Source organism: Procambarus clarkii, chromosome 49 (assembly GCF_040958095.1).
Source record: "Procambarus clarkii isolate CNS0578487 chromosome 49, FALCON_Pclarkii_2.0, whole genome shotgun sequence".
Classification (NCBI taxonomy): Eukaryota; Metazoa; Arthropoda; class Malacostraca; order Decapoda; family Cambaridae; genus Procambarus; species Procambarus clarkii.
In genome coordinates, this window is record NC_091198.1 from 29,595,361 (window position 1) to 29,620,911 (window position 25,551).

Here is a 25,551-nt window from a genome sequence, read left to right on the forward strand (position 1 = left end):
ACACCACTACACCACGCCACTACACCATGCCACTACACCACACCACTACACCATGCCACTACACCACACCACTACACCACGCCACTACACCATGCCACTACACCACACCACTACACCACACCACTACACCATGCCACTAACACCACACCACTACACCACACCACTACACCATGCCACTACACCACACCACTACACCACTACACCACGCCACTACACCATGCCACTACACCACACCACTACACCACGCCACTACACCACGCCACTACACCACGCCACTACACCACGCCACTACACACGCCACTACACCACGCCACTACACCACGCCACTACAACCATGCCACTACACCACACCACTACACCACGCCACTACACCATGCCACTACACCACGCCACTACACCACGCCACTACACCATGCCACTACACCACAACACTACACCACACCACTACACCATGCCACTACACCACACCACTACACCACACCACTACACCACGCCACTACACCATGCCACTACACCACACCACTACACCACACCACTACACCATGCCTCTACACCATGCCACTACACCACGCCACTACACCACGCCACTTCACCATGCCACTACACCACACCACTACACCACACCACTACACCACGCCACTACACCATGCCACTACACCACACCACTACAACCATGCCACTACACCATGCCACTACACCATGCCACTACACCATGCCACTACACCATGCCACTACACCACGCCACTACAGCATGCCACTACACCATGCAAAACACCACGCCACTACACCATGCCACTACACCACTACACCATGCCACTACACCACGCCACTACACTATGCCACTACACCACACCACTACACCATGCCACTACACCACGCCACTACACCACGCCACTACACCACGCCACTACACCACGCCACTACACCACGCCACTACACCACACCACTACACCATGCCACTACACCACGCCACTACACCACGCCACTACACCACGCCACTACACCATGCCACTACACCATGCCACTACACCATGCCACTACACCATGCCACTACACCACACCACTACACCACGCCACTACACCACGCCACTACACCATGCCACTACACCACACCACTACACCATGCCACTACACCATGCCACTACACCCTGCCACTACACCACGCCACTACACCATGCCACTACACCATGCCACTACACCACGCCACTACACCATGCCACTACACCACACCACTACACCATGCCACTACACCACGCCACTACACCATGCCACTACACCACACCACTACACCATGCCACTACACCACGCCACTACACCACGCCACTACACCACGCCACTACACCACACCACTACACCATGCTACTACACCATGCCACTACACCATGCCACTACACCACGCCACTACACCATGCCACTACACCACACCACTACACCACGCCACTACACCACGCCACTACACCATGCCACTACACCACACCACTACACCACGCCACTACACCACGCCACTACACCACGCCACTACACCACGCCACTACACCACACCACTACACCATGCCACTACACCATGCCACTACACCACGCCACTACACCACGCCACTACACCACGCCACTACACCATGCCACTACACCACAACACTACACCACAACACTACACCACACCACTACACCATGCCACTACACCACACCACTACACCACACCACTACACCACGCCACTACACCATGCCACTACACCACACCACTACACCACACCACTACACCATGCCACTACACCATGCCACTACACCACGCCACTACACCACGCCACTTCACCATGCCACTACACCACACCACTACACCACACCACTACACCACGCCACTACACCATGCCACTACACCACACCACTACACCATGCCACTACACCATGCCACTACACCATGCCACTACACCATGCCACTACACCATGCCACTACACCACGCCACTACACCATGCCACTACACCATGCCAAAACACCACGCCACTACACCACGCCACTACACCATGCCACTTCACCATGCCACTACACCACGCCACTACACTATGCCACTACACCACACCACTACACCATGCCACTACACCACGCCACTACACCACGCCACTACACCACGCCACTACACCACGCCACTACACCACGCCACTACACCACACCACTACACCATGCCACTACACCACGCCACTACACCACGCCACTACACCACGCCACTACACCATGCCACTACACCACACCACTACACCATGCCACTACACCACACCACTACACCACGCCACTACACCATGCCACTACACCACACCACTACACCACACCACTACACCATGCCACTACACCATGCCACTACACCACGCCACTACACCATGCCACTACACCACACCACTACACCACACCACTACACCACGCCACTACACCATGCCACTACACCACACCACTACACCATGCCACTACACCATGCCACTACACCATGCCACTACACCATGCCACTACACCACGCCACTACACCATGCCACTACACCATGCCACAACACCACGCCACTACACCACGCCACTACACCATGCCACTACACCATGCCACTACACCATGCCACTACACCATGCCACTACACCATGCCACTACACCATGCCACTACACCATGCCACTACACCATGCCACTACACTACGCCACTACACCATGCCACTACACCACGCCACTACACCATGCCACTACACCATGCCACTACACCACGCCACTACACCACGCCACTACACCATGCCACTACACCACGCCACTGCACCATGCCACTACACCACACCACTACACCACACCACTACACCACGCCACTACACCACGCCACTACACCACTACACCAGGCTACTACACCACACCACTGCACCACACCACTACACCACGCCACTACACCATGCCACTACACGCCACTACACCACGCCACTACACCATGCCACTACACCATGCCACTACACCACGCCACTACACCACACCACTACACCACACCACTACACCACGCCACTACACCACGCCACTACACCACGCCACTACACCAGGCCACTACACCACGCCACTACACCATGCCACTACACCATGCCACTACACCATGCCACTACACCACACCACTACACCACACCACTACACCATGCCACTACACCATGCCACTACACCACGCCACTACACCACGCCACTTCACCATGCCACTACACCACACCACGCCACTACACCACTACACCATGCCACTACACCACGCCACTACACTATGCCACTACACCACACCACTACACCATGCCACTACACCACGCCACTACACCACGCCACTACACCACGCCACTACACCACGCCACTACACCACGCCACTACACCACACCACTACACCATGCCACTACACCACGCCACTACACCACGCCACTACACCACGCCACTACACCATGCCACTACACCACACCACTACACCATGCCACTACACCATGCCACTACACCACACCACTGCACCACACCACTACACCACACCACTACACCATGCCACTACACCATGCCACTACACCACGCCACTACACCACACCACTACACCACGCCACTACACCACGCCACTACACCACGCCACTACACCACGCCACTACACCATGCCACTACACCACCACTACGCCATGCCACTACACAATGCCACTACACCATGCCACTACACCACGCCACTACACCACGCCACTACACCACGCCACTACACCATGCCACTACACCACGCCACTACACCACGCCACTACACCACGCCACTACACCACGCCACTACACCACGCCACTACACCATGCCACTACACCACGCCACTACACCACACCACTACACCACGCCACTACACCACACCACTACACCATGCCACTACACCACGCCACTACACCACGCCACTACACCACGCCACTACACCAGGCTACTACACCACGCCACTGCACCACACCACTACACCACGCCACTACACCACGCCACTACACCAGGCTACTACACCACACCACTGCACCACACCACTACACCACACCACTACACCACACCACTACACCACGCCACTGCACCACGCCACTGCACCACGCCACTACACCAGGCCACTACACCACGCCACTACACCAGGCTATACATTTTGCTACTACACCAGGCTACTACACCAGGCTACTACACCACGCCACTACACCACGCTACTACACCACGCCACTACACCACGCCACTACACCAGGCTATACATTATGCCACTACACCAGGCTACTACACAACACCACTACACCAGGCTACTACACACCACTACACTAGGCTACTACACCAGGCTACTACACCCCGCCACTACAACAGGCTACTACACCACACCACTACACCACGCCACTACACCATGCCACTACACCACACCACTACACCATGCCACTACACCATGCCATTACACCATGCCACTTCACCACGCCAATACACCACACCACTACACCACACCACTACACCACACCACTACACCACACCACTACACCACACCACTACACCACACCACTACACCACGCCACTACACCACACCACTACACCACGCCACTACACCACACCACTACACCACGCCACTACACCATGCCACTACACCACACCACTACACCATGCCACTACACCACACCACTACACCACACCACTACACCACGCCACTACACCATGCCACTACACCACACCACTACACCACACCACTACACCACGCCACTACACCATGCCACTACACCACACCACTACACCATGCCACTACACCACACCACTACACCACGCCACTACACCATGCCACTACACCACACCACTACACCACACCACTACACCATGCCACTACACCACACCACTACACCACACCACTACACCACGCCACTACACAACGCCACTACACAACGCCACTACACCACGCCACTACACCACGCCACTACACCACTACACCACACCACTACACCATGCCACTACACCACGCCACTACACCACGCCACTACACGCCACTACACCATGCCACTACACCACACCACTACACCACGCCACTACACCATGCCACTACACTACACCACTACACCATGCCACTACACCACACCACTACACCACGCCACTACACCACGCCACTACACCATGCCACTACACCACACCACTACACCATGCCACTACACCATGCCACTACACCATGCCACTACACCATGCCACTACACCACGCCACTACACCATGCCACTACATCATGCCACAACACCACGCCACTACACCACGCCACTACACCACGCCACTACACCATGCCACTACACCATGCAACTACACCATGCCACTACACCATGCCACTACACCATGCCACTACACCATGCCACTACACCACGCCACTACACCATGCCACTACACCACGCCACTACACCATGCCACTACAACACGCCACTACACCACGCCTCTACACCACGCCACTGCACCACGCCACTGCACCATGCCACTACACCACACCACTACACCACGCCACTACACCACGCCACTACACCACGCCACTACACCACGCCACTACACCAGGCTACTACACCACACCACTGCACCACACCACTACACCACGCCACTACACCATGCCACTACACCACGCCACTACACCACGCCACTACACCATGCCACTACACCATGCCACTACACCACGCCACTACACCACACCACTACACCACGCCACTACACCACGCCACTACACCAGGCTACTACACCACACCACTGCACCACACCACTACACCACGCCACTACACAATGCCACTACACCATGCCACTACACCACGCCACTACACCACGCCACTACACCACGCCACTACACCACGCCACTACACCACGCCACTACACCACGCCACTACACCACGCCACTACACCACGCCACTACACCACGCCACTACACCACGCCACTACACCACGCCACTACACCACACCACTACACCACGCCACTACACCATGCCACTACACCACGCCACTACACCACGCCACTACACCACGCCACTACACCAGGCTACTACACCACACCACTGCACCACACCACTACACCACGCCACTACACCACGCCACTACACCAGGCTACTACACCACACCACTGTACCACACCACTACACCACACCACTACACCACACCACTACACCACGCCACTGCACCACGCCACTGCACCACGCCACTACACCAGGCCACTACACCACGCCACTACACCAGGCTATACATTATGCCACTACACCAGGCTACTACACCAGGCTACTACACCACGCCACTACACCACGCTACTACACCACGCCACTACACCACGCCACTACACCAGGCTATATATTATGCCACTACACCAGGCTACTACACCAGGCTACTACACAACACCACTACACCAGGCTACTACACACCACTACACTAGACTACTACACCAGGCTACTACACCACGCCACTACAACAGGCTACTACACCACACCACTACACCACGCCACTACACCATGCCACTACACCACACCACTACACCATGCCACTACACCATGCCATTACACCATGCCACTACACCACGCCACTACACCACACCACTACACCACACCACACCACTACACCACACCACTACACCACACCACTACACCACGCCACTACACCACACCACTACACCATGCCACTACAACACACCACTACACCACGCCACTACACCATTGCACTACACCATGCCACTACACCACACCACTACACCATGCCACTACACCACACCACTACACCACACCACTACACCACGCCACTACACCATGCCACTACGCCACACCACTACACCACACCACTACACCACGCCACTACACCATGCCACTACACCAAACCACTACACCATGCCACTACACCACACCACTACACCACGCCACTACACCACACCACTACACCACGCCACTACACCATGCCACTACACCACACCACTACACCACGCCACTACACCACACCACTTCACCATGCCACTACACCACACCACTACACCACACCACTACACCACGCCACTACACAACGCCACTACACCACGCCACTACACCACGCCACTACACCACGCCACAACATCACTACACCACTACACCACACCACTACACCATGCCACTACACCACGCCACTACACCACGCCACTACACCACGCCACTACACCATGCCACTACACCACACCACTACACCACACCACTACACCACGCCACTACACCATGCCACTACACCACACCACTACACCATGCCACTACACCACACCACTACACCACGCCACTACACCATGCCATTACACCATGCCACTACACCACGCCACTACACCATGCCACTACACCATGCCACTACACCATGCCACTACACCATGCCACTACACCATGCCACTACACCACGCCACTACACCATGCCACTACACCATGCCACTACACCATGCCACTACACCATGCCACTACACCATGCCACTACACCACACCACTACACCATGCCACTACACCACACCACTACACCATGCCACTACACCATGCCACTACACCATGCCACTACACCACAACACTACACCACGCCACTACACCATGCCACTACACCATGCCACTACACCATGCCACTACACCACGCCACTACACCACACCACTACACCATGCCACTACACCACACCACTACACCATGCCACTACACCATGCCACTACACCACACCATTACACCATGCCACTACACCACGCCACTACACCATGCCACTACACCATGCCACTACACCATGCCACTACACCATGCCACTACACCATGCCACTACACCACACCACTACACCATGCCACTACACCACACCACTACACCATGCCACTACACCATGCCACTACACCATGCCACTACACCATGCCACTACACCACAACACTACACCATGCCACTACACCACACCACTACACCATGCCACTACACCATGCCACTACACCATGCCACTACACCATGTCACTACACCACACCACTACACCACGCCACTACACCATGCCACTACACAATGCCACTACACCACGCCACTACAACATGCCACTACACTATGCCACTACACCATGCCACTACACCATGCCACTACACCACACCACTACACCATGCCACTACACCATGCCACTACACCATGTCACTACACCATGCCACTACACCATGCCACTACACCACGCCACTACACCGTGCCACTACACTATGCCACTACACCGTGCCACTACACCATGCCACTACACCATGCCACTACACCATGCCCTACACCACACCACTACACCACGCCACTACACCATGCCACTACACCATGCCACTACACCATGCCATTACACCATGCCTCTACACCACGCCACTACACCATGCCACTACACCATGCCACTACACCATGCCACTACACCACGCCACTACACCATGCCACTACACCATGCCACTGCACCACGCCACTACACCACGCCACTACACCATGCCACTACACCATGCCACTACACCACGCCACTACACCATGCCACTACACCATGCCACTACACCACGCCACTACACCATGCCACTACACCACGCCACTGCACCATGCCACTACACCACACCACTACACCACACCACTACACCACGCCACTACACCATGCCACTACACCACGCCACTACACCAGGCTACTACACCAGGCTACTACACCACACCACTGCACCACACCACTACACCACGCCACTACACCATGCCACTACACCACGCCACTACACCACGCCACTACACCACACCACTACACCACGCCACTGCACCACGCCACTGCACCACGCCACTACACCATGCCACTACACCACGCCACTACACCACGCCACTACACCATGCCACTACACCACACCACTACACCATGCCACTACACCACACCACTACACCACGCCACTACACCATGCCACTACACCATGCCACTACACCACACCACTACACCATGCCACTACACCACACCACTACACCACACCACTACACCACGCCACTACACCATGCCACTACACCACACCACTACACCATGCCACTACACCAAACCACTACACCATGCCACTACACCACACCACTACACCACGCCACTACACCATGCCACTACACCACACCACTACACCACGCCACTACACCACACCACTACACCATGCCACTACACCACACCACTACACCACACCACTACACCACGCCACTACACAACGCCACTACACCACGCCACTACACCACGCCACTACACCACGCCACTACACCACGCCACTACACCACGCCACTACACCACTACACCACACCACTACACCATGCCACTACACCACGCCACTACACCACGCCACTACACCACGCCACTACACCATGCTACTACACCACACCACTACACCACACCACTACACCACGCCACTACACCATGCCACTACACCACACCACTACACCATGCCACTACACCACACCACTACACCACGCCACTACACCATGCCACTACACCATGCCACTACACCACGCCACTACACCATGCCACTACACCATGCCACTACACCATGCCACTACACCATGCCACTACACCACGCCACTACACCATGCCACTACACTATGCCACTACACCATGCCACTACACCACGCCACTACACCATGCCACTACGCCATGCCACTACACCATGCCACTACACCATGCCACTACACCATGCCACTACACCACACCACTACACCATGCCACTACACCATGCCACTACACCATGCCACTACACCACACCACTACACCATGCCACTACACCACACCACTACACCATGCCACTACACCATGCCACTACACCACACCACTACACCATGCCACTACACCACGCCACTACACCATGCCACTACACCATGCCACTACACCATGCCACTACACCATGCCACTACACCACACCACTACACCATGCCACTACACCACACCACTACACCATGCCACTACACCATGCCACTACACCATGCCACTACACCATGCCACTACACCCCAACACTACACCATGCCACTACAACACACCACTACGCCATGCCACTACACCATGCCACTACACCATGCCACTACACCATGCCATTACACCACACCACTACACCACGCCACTACACCATGCCACTACACAATGCCACTACATCACGCCACTACAACATGCCACTACACTATGCCACTACACCATGCCACTACACCATGCCACTACACCACACCACTACACCATGCCACTACACCATGCCACTACACCATGTCACTACACCATGCCACTACACCATGCCACTACACCATGCCACTACACCATGCCACTACACCATGCCACTACACCATGCCACTACACCATGCCACTACACCATGCCACTACACCATGCCACTACACCACACCACTACACCACGCCACTACACCATGCCACTACACCATGCCACTACACCATGCCACTACACCACGCCACTACACCATGCCACTACACCATGCCACTACACCACGCCACTACACCACGCCACTACACCACGCCACTACACCATGCCACTACACCACGCCACTACACCACGCCACTACACCATGCCACTACACCATGCCACTACACCACGCCACTACACCATGCCACTACACCACGCCACTACACCATGCCACTACACCACGCCACTGCACCATGCCACTACACCACACCACTACACCACACCACGCCACTACACCATGCCACTACACCACGCCACTACACCACGCCACTACACCAGGCTACTACACCAGGCTACTACACCACACCACTGCACCACACCACTACACCACGCCACTACACCATGCCACTACACCACGCCACTACACCACGCCACTACACCATGCCACTACACCACGCCACTACACCACACCACTACACCACGCCACTGCACCACGCCACTACACCATGCCACTACACAATGCCACTACACCACGCCACTACACCACGCCACTACACCACGCCACTACACCACGCCACTACACCACGCCACTACACCACGCCACTACACCACGCCACTACACCACGCCACTACACCACGCCACTACACCACACCACTACACCATGCCACTACACCACGCCACTACACCACGCCACTACACCACGCCACTACACCACGCCACTACACCACACCACTACACCACGCCACTACACCACGCCACTACACCAGGCTATACATTATGCCACTACACCAGGCTACTACACCAGGCTACTACACCACGCCACTACACCACGCTACTACACCACGCCACTACACCACGCCACTACACCAGGCTATACATTATGCCACTACACCAGGCTACTACACCAGGCTACTACACAACACCACTACACCAGGCTACTACACCACGCCACTATAACAGGCTACTACACCACGCCACTACACCAGGCTACTACACCAGGCTACTACACAACACCACTACACCAGGCTACTACACAACACCACTACACCAGGCTACTACACCACGCCACTACACCAGGCTACTACACCATGCCACTACACCGTGCCACTACACCGTGCCACTACACCACGCTACTACACCAGGCTACTACACCATGCCACTACACCGTGCCACTACACCGTGCCACTACACCAGGCTACTACACCGTGCCACTACACCGTGCCACTACACCGTGCCACTACACCGTGCCACTACACCGTGCCACTACACACCACTACACTAGACTACTACACCATGCCACTACACCGTGCCACTAGACTACTACACCGCGCTAATACACCACGCCACTACACCATGCCACTACAACAGGCTACTACACCACGCCACTACACCATGCCACTACCACAGGCTACTACACCACGCCACTACACCATGCCACTACACCAGGCTACTACACCATGCCACTTCACCAGGCTACTACAGCATTCACTACACCAGGCTACTGCACCAGGCTACTACACCACGTCACTACACCAGGCTACTGCACCATGCCACTACACCAGGCTACTTCACCAGGCTACTACACCACACCACTACACCAGGCTACTACACCGCGCTACTACACCAGGCTACTGCACCAGGCTACTACACCATGTCACTACACCATGCCACTACACCAGGCTACTACACCATGCCACTACACCAGGCTACTGCACCAGGCTACTACACCATGTCACTACACCATGCCACTACACCATGCCACTACACCAGGCTACTGCACCAGGCTACTACACCATGTCACTACACCATGCCACTACACTATGCCACTACACCATGCCACTACACCACGCCACTACACCACGCCACTACACCACGCCACTACACCATGCCACTACACCACACCACTACACCATGCCACTACACCACACCACTACACCACGCCACTACACCATGCCACTACACCATGCCACTACACCACACCACTACACCATGCCACTACACCACACCACTACACCACACCACTACACCACGCCACTACACCATGCCACTACACCACACCACTACACCATGCCACTACACCAAACCACTACACCATGCCACTACACCACACCACTACACCACGCCACTACACCATGCCACTACACCACACCACTACACCACGCCACTACACCACACCACTACACCATGCCACTACACCACACCACTACACCACACCACTACACCACGCCACTACACAACGCCACTACACCACGCCACTACACCACGCCACTACACCACGCCACTACACCACGCCACTACACCACGCCACTACACCACTACACCACACCACTACACCATGCCACTACACCACGCCACTACACCACGCCACTACACCACGCCACTACACCATGCTACTACACCACACCACTACACCACACCACTACACCACGCCACTACACCATGCCACTACACCACACCACTACACCATGCCACTACACCACACCACTACACCACGCCACTACACCATGCCACTACACCATGCCACTACACCACGCCACTACACCATGCCACTACACCATGCCACTACACCATGCCACTACACCATGCCACTACACTATGCCACTACACCATGCCACTACACCACGCCACTACACCATGCCACTACGCCATGCCACTACACCATGCCACTACACCATGCCACTACACCATGCCACTACACCACACCACTACACCATGCCACTACACCATGCCACTACACCATGCCACTACACCATGCCACTACACCACACCACTACACCATGCCACTACACCACACCACTACACCATGCCACTACACCATGCCACTACACCACACCACTACACCATGCCACTACACCACGCCACTACACCATGCCACTACACCATGCCACTACACCATGCCACTACACCATGCCACTACACCACACCACTACACCATGCCACTACACCACACCACTACACCATGCCACTACACCATGCCACTACACCATGCCACTACACCATGCCACTACACCCCAACACTACACCATGCCACTACAACACACCACTACGCCATACCACTACACCATGCCACTACACCATGCCACTACACCATGCCATTACACCACACCACTACACCACGCCACTACACCATGCCACTACACAATGCCACTACATCACGCCACTACAACATGCCACTACACTATGCCACTACACCATGCCACTACACCATGCCACTACACCACACCACTACACCATGCCACTACACCATGCCACTACACCATGCCACTACACCATGCCACTACACCATGCCACTACACCATGCCACTACACCATGCCACTACACCATGCCACTACACCATGCCACTACACCACACCACTACACCACGCCACTACACCATGCCACTACACCATGCCACTACACCATGCCACTACACCACGCCACTACACCATGCCACTACACCATGCCACTACACCACGCCACTACACCACGCCACTACACCACGCCACTACACCATGCCACTACACCACGCCACTACACCACGCCACTACACCATGCCACTACACCATGCCACTACACCACGCCACTACACCATGCCACTACACCACGCCACTACACCATGCCACTACACCACGCCACTGCACCATGCCACTACACCACACCACTACACCACACCACGCCACTACACCATGCCACTACACCACGCCACTACACCACGCCACTACACCAGGCTACTACACCAGGCTACTACACCACACCACTGCACCACACCACTACACCACGCCACTACACCATGCCACTACACCACGCCACTACACCACGCCACTACACCATGCCACTACACCACGCCACTACACCACACCACTACACCACGCCACTGCACCACGCCACTACACCATGCCACTACACAATGCCACTACACCACGCCACTACACCACGCCACTACACCACGCCACTACACCACGCCACTACACCACGCCACTACACCACGCCACTACACCACGCCACTACACCACGCCACTACACCACACCACTACACCATGCCACTACACCACGCCACTACACCACGCCACTACACCACGCCACTACACCACGCCACTACACCACACCACTACACCACGCCACTACACCACGCCACTACACCAGGCTATACATTATGCCACTACACCAGGCTACTACACCAGGCTACTACACCACGCCACTACACCACGCTACTACACCACGCCACTACACCACGCCACTACACCAGGCTATACATTATGCCACTACACCAGGCTACTACACCAGGCTACTACACAACACCACTACACCAGGCTACTACACCACGCCACTATAACAGGCTACTACACCACGCCACTACACCAGGCTACTACACCAGGCTACTACACAACACCACTACACCAGGCTACTACACAACACCACTACACCAGGCTACTACACCACGCCACTACACCAGGCTACTACACCATGCCACTACACCGTGCCACTACACCGTGCCACTACACCACGCTACTACACCAGGCTACTACACCATGCCACTACACCGTGCCACTACACCGTGCCACTACACCAGGCTACTACACCGTGCCACTACACCGTGCCACTACACCGTGCCACTACACCGTGCCACTACACACCACTACACTAGACTACTACACCATGCCACTACACCGTGCCACTAGACTACTACACCGCGCTAATACACCACGCCACTACACCATGCCACTACAACAGGCTACTACACCACGCCACTACACCATGCCACTACCACAGGCTACTACACCACGCCACTACACCATGCCACTACACCAGGCTACTACACCATGCCACTTCACCAGGCTACTACAGCATTCACTACACCAGGCTACTGCACCAGGCTACTACACCACGTCACTACACCAGGCTACTGCACCATGCCACTACACCAGGCTACTTCACCAGGCTACTACACCACACCACTACACCAGGCTACTACACCGCGCTACTACACCAGGCTACTGCACCAGGCTACTACACCATGTCACTACACCATGCCACTACACCAGGCTACTACACCATGCCACTACACCAGGCTACTGCACCAGGCTACTACACCATGTCACTACACCATGCCACTACACCATGCCACTACACCAGGCTACTGCACCAGGCTACTACACCATGTCACTACACCATGCCACTACACCATGCCACTACACCAGGCTACTGCACCAGGCTACTACACCATGTCACTACACCATGCCACTACACCATGCCACTACACCAGGCTACTACACCGCGCTAATACACCAGGCCACTACAATACGCTACTTCAAATGATAAATGAATAAAAATGGTGAACCCACCTTTATTATGATACTTTATTTTACCAAATGTAGAAATATATTTTTACATTTCCTATTTTATTCATATTTGAGCATTTTAACTTGAAACACTTTATGAAAGGTTTGTTGGGATATCAATTCCCCAGACTTCCTTCATATATATCAATACCCAGACTCCCATTATATATATCAACACCTAGACTCCAATCATATATATATTGTTACGGAGCCCCACCTATTTCCCCCAAAATCCGGCTTTAAGAGTCATTACTTCTGATCCTAATCCCCTGAGATGCAGGGAGTCTTTTGATATATGTGGCGACCAAATCGGACGCCTGATAAGGGAGAAATTTGCATTTATAAGTTTGTAGGTAAAGGGGAAAGTAGCGCCCTTGATACAAACAAAATGACATCCCCTGCCTGCAAATCCGCCATTTTATGGACGACGCCAGCCAGCTGCGGATTGGCTGGCTGAGTTCACATGCTTCAGGCGGCCAATGAGCACCCGTCGTGACATCACCAAGTGCCCCAGGCGTCGTCGTCAGAATTGACCTGACTGTGGACGCAAGAGGTCGTGAGGCGATCAGCTTTCGAGGTTGGAGGCTCTGGGAGTCTCTTTCAGTGGATCATAGGCAACCATCGCAGCCCGCCGTTATTACTGGAGACCCTGTTCTTCTGGGAAGCAAGAAGAAGCCAAGTTTATTCATGAGGTTATCTTGAGATGATTTCGGGGCTTTAGTGTCCCTGCAGCCCGGTCCTCGACCAGGCTTCCACCCCCAGGAAGCAGCCCGTGACAGCTGACTAACTTCCAGGTACCTATTTACTGCTAGGTAACATGGGCATCAGGGTGAAAGAAACTCTGCCCATCGTTTCTCGCCCGCACCCAGAATCGAACCCGGGACAACAGGATCACGCGTACAGTGTTCTGTCCGCTCAGCCACCGGCTCCTTATTGGGCAAAGAAGTCCCAAAACTTGAAGAATTGAATGACAACGACGCTGGAGTGGATGACATCCACTGAGGACGTTGGAGGGAAGACACCGTTTCTAGGTTGAGGAGAAACACCTTTGTAGAAGAAACGTGAATAAAGTGACTAGTTCAGAGACCACTGGTTGGACCAGGATAGGGATATCTGAACTTTGGGAGTGGAACAGCGAAGACGCAACGGCTTCACGACAACTGAGGTCATGCAACACGTTACTGGATCGTCAAGGACCGACTCAGGAACAGTTGGAACCTCACACCATTGAGGGACAGGCGTCGTGAGCCAGGAATGTTGAGGGTAGATCAAATTTTCCCTCCCATTACCCCTTGTTGATTAGGCTAGTTAGGCCACGATATTTATATATGTATGTTTCAGTATAAAATTGGTACATTAGTATTAGGACAGGCTGCAGGGCAGTTTGCGTTCACAACTGATGAAGAGGACAGCGTGTGTTTGGACGACGCGACAGTTGGAGAGGCGGTGGACGACGTGGACGAAGCAGCCCCCCCCCCCCTCCTGTGAGAGGTGGTGGTTGTTAAAGATTCGCTACTTGGAACAAAAAGTTCCAAGTAACACGGGCTATGGTGAGCCCGTAGATAGTGTGAGAGTTGTTGTTGTTGTTAAAGATTCGCTACCTGGAACAGAGTTCCAAGTAGCACGGGCTATGGTGAGCCCGTAGGGTGAGACCCCCTATTAAATCTGCCCAGCTGACAGAGTTGCCGGAGGTCGTGGGAGAAGAGTTGCCGACGACCTTCAGGTCATTTATTCTTTATATCCATTCCTGTATCATTATTACTTGTATATGTGACCATGTAAATTACAGTAGTAAATATCACATTTTACTAATGTGTTTAAGTGCCTCCATATTATCTCAATGAGCATACACGAGGGATATTATAGTTCCACCTAGTGAACAGTGAGTTTTATATAGAAGTTTCTTAGTGGCTGGTGGGTGGTACCAACAGGACCTTTATGAAAGCGTACTCTAGGCTGGCGGTCCTGTGTCAACGCTGTAGGAATAGCAATAGGCAACATAGTGTATACCAACTGAACTGCACTGCTGGGGTGCAGAGATATTAATACAGCTGGCAACCTTATTATAGACAGAGAAACGCAGGTGGGAAAGGAGTACCTGCAACCTTTTGTTACAGCAGGCAAGGCTCAGAGGAATTGTTGTTGGAGGTAAGCCTGAGTCTTCGTTCACTCTTATGTGGGTCTAGGCCTGAACTGATGACAGTAGTTTCCCCGTGGTTGACTGAAGGGTTCCCAAGGTGAATCAGTGGCACCCCGGTGGTGGAAGCAAAGACCTACGTTGGTGGGGATTACGTGGTCCTCTTCTGTGGATCCAACTGACTCTGGTGAGTCACAAGAGTCAGAGACTGAGTACTATGTCTCCTGAGCCCCTAGCAGCCTCTTTGCTAGCTTAGCCCCAGCTTCCCCCCTCCATCCCCCCCACCATAACAGTATCAATACCCAGACTCCCATCATATATATCAATACCCAGATTCCCATCATATATATCAATACCCAGACTCCCATCATATATATCAATACCCAGACTCCCATCATATATATCAATACCCAGACTCCCATCATATATATCAATACCCAGACTCCCATCATATATATCAATACCCAGACTCCCATCATATATATCAATACCCAGACTCCCATCATATATATCAATACCCAGACTCCCATCATATATATCAATACCCAGAGTTCCATCATATATATCAATACCCAGAGTTCCATCATATATATCAATACCCAGAGTTCCATCATATATATCAATACCCAGAGTTCCATCATATATATCAATACCCAGAGTTCCATCATATATATCAATACCCAGATTCCCATCATGTAAATCAACTCCCAGACTTCCATTATTGATGACTGTGTTGTTACTTAAAATTAAGATTGTATAGGAGACCGTTAGTGATAAAAATGGTTTTTAGTGTTACAATGACGAGTGTGTTTGAGACTTTCAATGAAGAATATGTATAGAAGCTTAGAATGGAGATTGAATAGTGAGACTTGTTGCAAAAGAAGGTTGTGTGTAGTGAGACTTGTCACAATGAAGATTGTGTAGCGAGACGTGTGACAATGAAGACTGTCTTAAGACTTTTCACAAGTCTTATTACATTTTGTAGTGAGAATTATCACATTGAAGAACATTTTGTGTATGATACTTGTTACAATGAAAAAGATTATGTAGTGCGAATTGTCACAATGAAGAAGACTGTATGAGACTTATTACAATGAAGATTGTGAGCATGAGACTTGTAACAATGAAGTGTTTAGTGAGACTTACACTAGCAGGAAATGTGTAATTAACGAAGCTTCCTCTCGTATGTTACCAAGATGTACAATAATGATCATTGTGAATGTAAAATGTAAAAATATGGTAATGAAGTGTACACATGATGTACACACAATTTTCCACTACACTCTTGCACACTACAGTACACAAGATTCAAGGCAAACTTGACTATTATAATATCGTCACTTTTACCTCTAATATAAATGTAAGAGTTATGAGGGAGGGATTACCATTCCCTGACAAGACTATAAGATAGTTGGGATTGGCAAGAATTACCACTCTTACCGATGAATTAACGATCCATCTTACAATCTGACATGATTGTAAGATGGATCGGAGGGATTGAAGCTACCATACCCTGACATGATTGTCAGAGATGGGGGATAAACTACCATTCCCTGACATGATTGTAAGAGCGATGGTGATGGAGGGTGGGCGAGGAAAGTTGCTGTGGGTTGTGAAGTAACAGACTGATGAATGGTAGTAACCCTTGTTACTTATAATATGGTTAACATTTTCTGTTGTCCCTCAACACCAGTGCTCCCCAAGCACCTGCTTTATCTTGTTCCTCAACACCAGTGCTTCCCAAGCACCTGTTTTATCTTGTCCTTCAACAGAGGTGCTCCCCAAGCACCTGCTTTATCTTGTCCCTCAACACCAGTGCTCCCCAGGCACCTGCACTATCTTGTCCCTCAACACCAGTGCTCCCCAGGCACCTGGTTTACATTATTCCTCAACAGAGGTGCTCCCAAGCACCTGTTTTACATTATTCCTCAACACAACTGCTCCACAAGCACCAGCTTTACCTTATCTTTACACAACTGCTCCACAAGCACCAGCTTTACCTTGTCTTTACACTACTGCTCCACAAGCACCAGCTTTACCTTATCTTTACACTACTGCTCCACAAGCACCAGCTTTACCTCCTTACACAATAAGACAGTAAGGGGCAACAATTAAGACGCGAGGGCATCTTGGCCCACAACTTCAACTCACACTTGATGAATGTTGATGTATTTGGAGAGGAAAGGTTTGGGTAGCGTTAAATACCTCAAGCGAGATATTGGAGCGCAGCTGTGAGGTAGAGCTGCCGGCGCCCATTGTGAGTTAGCGAGGAGGGAGAGGTGGTGCACGTGGCAGAAGAACAGCAGCGGTTGCGTCTGTCCTCCTCTGTTGTTGTCCAGCAACTGACGCCGCCACGCTCCGCCCACTCTTGCCACATACGCTTCCATATAATTACGAACTTCATCTCTCAAACAATATGCTATATGAAATCACAATTTAGAAATAAACGTTGCGTCATCTTCCTACAGCACGTACGAATATGTCACTTGAAAAGCTAAGCTCTTTTTTGCAAATAATTCCCAACATGGCTAATTTGGGGAGCAAATTAGGTAGACAAATCAGAACACTGAGGTGTGGCAACACTGTTCCCAGTCCTCAACCGGGCAAGCTGCCAGAAATATTTTAATAATCAAATTTCTAAACTATTTAACATTCAATAATTTCCAGAGATTTTTGGCTCATTATCTCTCAATTGTTTGCAGTTTTAACAGAATTATTCTCATAATTCTTGATAACCTGTACTAAAGAAATAGGAGACAACAAACAGTATAATTTACAATGCAGGTTTCATTAACTTCCGGGGACATTTATCACAGAAACTGATGTAGATGTGAACTGGTCTGGCAGCATTGTTTTTACAGCTCTTCAAATGTGTTAACCCAAATTGTAAGTCTATATAATCAATTTTCTGCTGGCACCTAAGTGAAGTTGATCACAAACTTGTATTGATGTTTCTCTCACTAAGTCTGACCATAATCGTTGATGTTTACTGTATCACATGCAATATCACATGCAAGATGTGGGACATCTTGCTAGAAATACACTTCTTGTTCTTAATGCTAAGTGTAGTTTGTGTGAAGCTTTTCTCCTCGCACACAGTGGACGAGTCACAGTGGAACCTCAACGGCAGCCACTGTGGCCAGGCTTCAGTGTTGCTGTGTAGAGTTACACTTGAAGATGTGTGTCTCTCAACGGCAGCCACTGAGGCCAGGCTTCAGTGTTGCTGTGTAGAGTTACACTTGAAGATGTGTGTCTCTCAACGGCAGCCATTGTGGCCAGGCTTCAGTGTTGCTGTGTAGAGTTACACTTGAAGATGTGTGTCTCTCAACGGCAGCCATTGTGGCCAGGCTTCAGTGTTGCTGTGTAGAGTTACACTTGAAGATGTGTGTCTCTCAACGGCAGCCATTGTGGCCAGGCTTCAGTGTTGCTGTGTAGAGTTACACTTGAAGATGTGTGTCTCTCAACGGCAGCCATTGTGGCCAGGCTTCAGTGTTGCTGTGTAGAGTTACACTTGAAGATGAGTGGCCCTCAACGGCCACCATCGTGGCCAGGCTTCAATGTTGCTATGTAGAGTTACAATTGAAGATGAACTCAGAGTGTTGGTGTTCGTTTCCAAACTCGGGGTTTGTTGATCTTAGCATTATAGCAAAACTTACATACAATATGTGAAAAATGGTTTTCATAATGAATAAATAAAACTTTAGGACTACGGCCACAAGCCATGAGGGGGACCAGGCTCCAGGGTGGGATGTGGGACTACGGCCAGGAGCCATGAGGGGGACCAGGCTCTAGGGTGGGATGTGGGACTACGGTCAGGAGCCATGAGGGGGACCAGGCTCCAGGGTGGGATGTGGGACTACGGTCAGGAGCCATGAGGGGGACCAGGCTCCAGGGTGGGATGTGGGACTACGGTCAGGAGCCATGAGGGGGACCAGGCTCCAGGGTGGGATGTGGGACTACGGTCAGGAGCCATGAGGGGGACCAGGCTCCAGGGTGGGATGTGGGACTACGGTCAGGAGCCATGAGGGGGACCAGGCTCCAGGGTGGGATGTGGGACTACGGCCACGAGCCATGAGGGGGACCAGGCTCCAGGGTGGGATGTGGGACTACGGCCACGAGCCATGAGGGGGACCAGGCTCCAGGGTGGGATGTGGGACTACGGTCAGGAGCCATGAGGGGGACCAGGCTCCAGGGTGGGATGTGGGACTACGGTCAGGAGCCATGAGGGGGGCCAGGCTCCAGGGTGGGATATGGGACTACGGCCACGAGCCATGAGGGGGACTAGGCTCTAGGGTAGGATGTGGGACTACGGCCACGAGCCATGAGGGGGACTAGGCTCTAGGGTAAGATGTGGGACTACGACCACGAGCCATGAGGGGGACTAGGCTCCAGGGTGGGATGTGGGACTACGGCCAGCGAGCTATGTGGGGGACCAGGTTCTAGGGTGGGATGTGGGACTACGGCCACGAGCCGTGAAGGGGACCAGGTTTCAGAGTGGGATTTACCATAGAACCAGGATAGTTCGATGCTAAATCTGATTTCTTTGTGATCACTGTTCCCTAGCTCACTCCCTATTTCGATGTCATTCATTTGCGTTACCCTGTTAGTTAACACTAAGTCTAAAATACTATTTTCACGCATTGGTCCCTTAATGTGTCAAGCAACCCATTCGTCCCATCAGTGACCCAATAAGGAACCCATTTGATCCCACATGAAAGACATGATTAAAAAGATAGAGGCTCATGGATTATTACATTAAGTTTGATGAGGGCATGTCTATACCAAAGGAAACAAAGAATTAGTATAAACGGGGTTAAGTCAGAGTGTGAAAATGTTATAATTGGAGTGTCTCAAGGCTGTCCTGGGACCTCTGTTATTCATGATATATATAAATGATTTAGATTTAGGTTTTAGCAGTAATATTTGTAAATTTGCTGATGATACAGATATTGGGAGGGAAATAAATACCGAAAAAGACTCACTATCACTTCAAGACGATCTAAATAGGGTTTTAAAATGATCAAAAGATTGGCAGATGCTGACAAATGTAAGGTTTTGAGGCTGGGTAATGATGATAGCGTTACAAGATATAAGCAAGAGGGAGGAGCGGCCTTCATGTCTTATCTGACGGTTATACGGTGGTACAATACAAGTTGTGGCAGTAAGTGGAGTTAGAATACAAAGTTTGGCGGTATTACAATACCACACGTGGAAGTGTTACAATATAAGACCTGGCACAAAGTGTTACAATAAAGGGTGTAGATGTGTTACAATGCAAGGTATGTCGGTATTACAATACCAGATGTGGCAGTAAGTGTTACAATACAAGGTGTAACAGTGTTACAATACAAAGTGTGGCAGAAAGTGTTACAATACAAAGTGTGGCAGTAAGTGTTACAATACAAGGTGTGGCAGGAAGTGTTACAATACAAAGTGTGGCAGGAAGTGTTACAATACAAAGTGTGGTAGGAAGTGTTTCAATACAAGTTGTGGCTGTATTTTAATACACGATGTGAAACTATTTAAATTCAATGAGTTGCAGTTTTAGAATACAAAGTATGGCAGTAAGTTTTACAATACAAGGTGTGACAGTGTTACAATACAAGGTGTGACAGTGTTACAATACAAGGTGTGACTGTTACAATACAAGGTGTGACAGTGTTACAATACAAGGTGTGACTGTTACAATACAAGGTGTGACTGTTACAATACAAGGTGTGACTGTTACAATACAAGGTGTGACAGTGTTACAATACAAGGTGTGACAGTGTTACAATACAAGGTGTGACAGTGTTACAATACAAGGTGTGACAGTGTTACAATACAAGGTGTGACTGTTACAATACAAGGTGTGACAGTGTTACAATACAAGGTGTGGCAGTGTTACAATACAAGGTGTGACTGTTACAATACAAGGTGTGACAGTGTTACAATACAAGGTGTGACAGTGTTACAATACAAGGTGTGACAGTGTTACAATACAAGGTGTGACAGTGTTACAATACAAGGTGTGACTGTTACAATACAAGGTGTGGCAGTAAGTGTTACAATACAAGGTGTGGCAGTAAGTGTTACAATACAAGGTGTGGCAGTAAGTGTTACAATACAAGGTGTGGTAGGAAGTGTTACAATACAAGATGTGGCAGTAAGTGTTACAATACAAGGTGTGGCAGTAAGTGTTACAATACAAGGTGTGGCAGTAAGTGTTACAATACAAGGTGTGGCAGTAAGTGTTACAATACAAGGTGTGGCAGTAAGTGTTACAATACAAGGTGTGGTAGGAAGTGTTACAATACAAGGTGTGGCAGTAAGTGTTACAATACAAGGTGTGGCAGTAAGTGTTACAATACAAGGTGTGGCAGTAAGTGTTACAATACAAGGTGTGGCAGTAAGTGTTACAATACAAGGTGTGGTAGGAAGTGTTACAATACAAGGTGTGGCAGTAAGTGTTACAATACAAGGTGTGGCAGTAAGTGTTACAATACAAGGTGTGGCAGTAAGTGTTACAATACAAGGTGTGGTAGGAAGTGTTACAATACAAGGTGTGGCAGTAAGTGTTACAATACAAGGTGTGGCAGTAAGTGTTACAATACAAGATGTGGCAGTAAGTGTTACAATACAAGGTGTGGCAGTAAGTGTTACAATACAAGGTGTGGCAGTAAGTGTTACAATACAAGGTGTGGCAGTAAGTGTTACAACATAACATATGTTAGTCTTAAAACACAAGGTGTGGCAGTAAGTGTCGGTAATACCGACATAATTTACTTACTTTTAAAACAATCTCCAGATAATATTGCTTTTGATTTTGTACTAACAAATTAACACAAAAGCATTTTATTTAGTTATCCACAGAAAACGAGATTGCAATGGAGTTTTTCTCTAGAAAACGAGGATTATGTTTCTACGCCGCATAAATCAATTTAATAACTTTATAATTAATTAAATAATATTTAAAACATCAGTCTCTGGACTGAAATATCAAAAAAACATTTCCAGGAACGAATTTAATTATCAGAACTAATATAAATTTAATATAAACCCCTCTTTCCACTTCTTGATAAAGAAAGTATCTGGAGAAGACGCCTGATGCAGAAGGGAGAGAGGGAGTAGCCATCTTAACCAGGAACCGTTCAAACGTGTTGTGTTGCTATCTCAAGTAATTGGGAACCTACTTGTGTGAACTTAATATAATACAATTCATTTTAGTATCATACAGTCCACTTTAATATCATACAGTCCGCTATCGAAATAAATTAATGAATAAATTAATTATCATTAAACCATAAATAAATAATTAATTAAATTAATACTTGTAATTAATGTAAATAATGAACTTCCACAAGACAGTTTTCCCCACAGTAAGTATTACATTATAAGGTGTGGCAGTAAGTGCTACAGAACAATGTGTGGCCGTCATTGTTACAGTAGAGGTGTGGCAGTAAGTGTTACAATACAGTGGTTGGGTGTATTGTACCCAAGCCACAACATACCCCTACTCAACCCCTACCCATCTACCCACCCCAGCCTCAACTCACCCCCACCTACACACACTAGCTACAACCTATCCCCACCCAATAACCACCCAACCCCTACCTGTTTAACCATTCCAGCCTCAACCCACACTCACGTACCCACACCAGCCACAACTTATCCACACTCAACTTTCCCTCTCTCAACCTCTACCTGTATACACGCCCCCTCAACCCCTTCACACTCACACGCTCTTCCCTCAACCCTACCCCAACCAAACTTCCTTTCCTCA

The 25,551-nt window shown here is 51.0% G+C and overlaps 1 protein-coding gene across 1 annotated transcript in view; it reads right to left on the reverse strand.

Annotated features, from left to right (window-relative positions):
- LOC138351364 (uncharacterized) overlaps nt 1–20,123 on the reverse strand; it is a 173,617-nt gene extending 153,494 nt beyond the window's left edge. Inside the window, exon 1 of the mRNA XM_069303157.1 lies at nt 19,995–20,123. Coding sequence (XP_069159258.1) covers nt 19,995–20,045 — 51 coding nt within the window. The 5' untranslated portion in view covers nt 20,046–20,123. The remainder of the gene's footprint in view (nt 1–19,994) is intronic.
- Nucleotides 20,124–25,551: the final 5,428 nt, after the last annotated feature.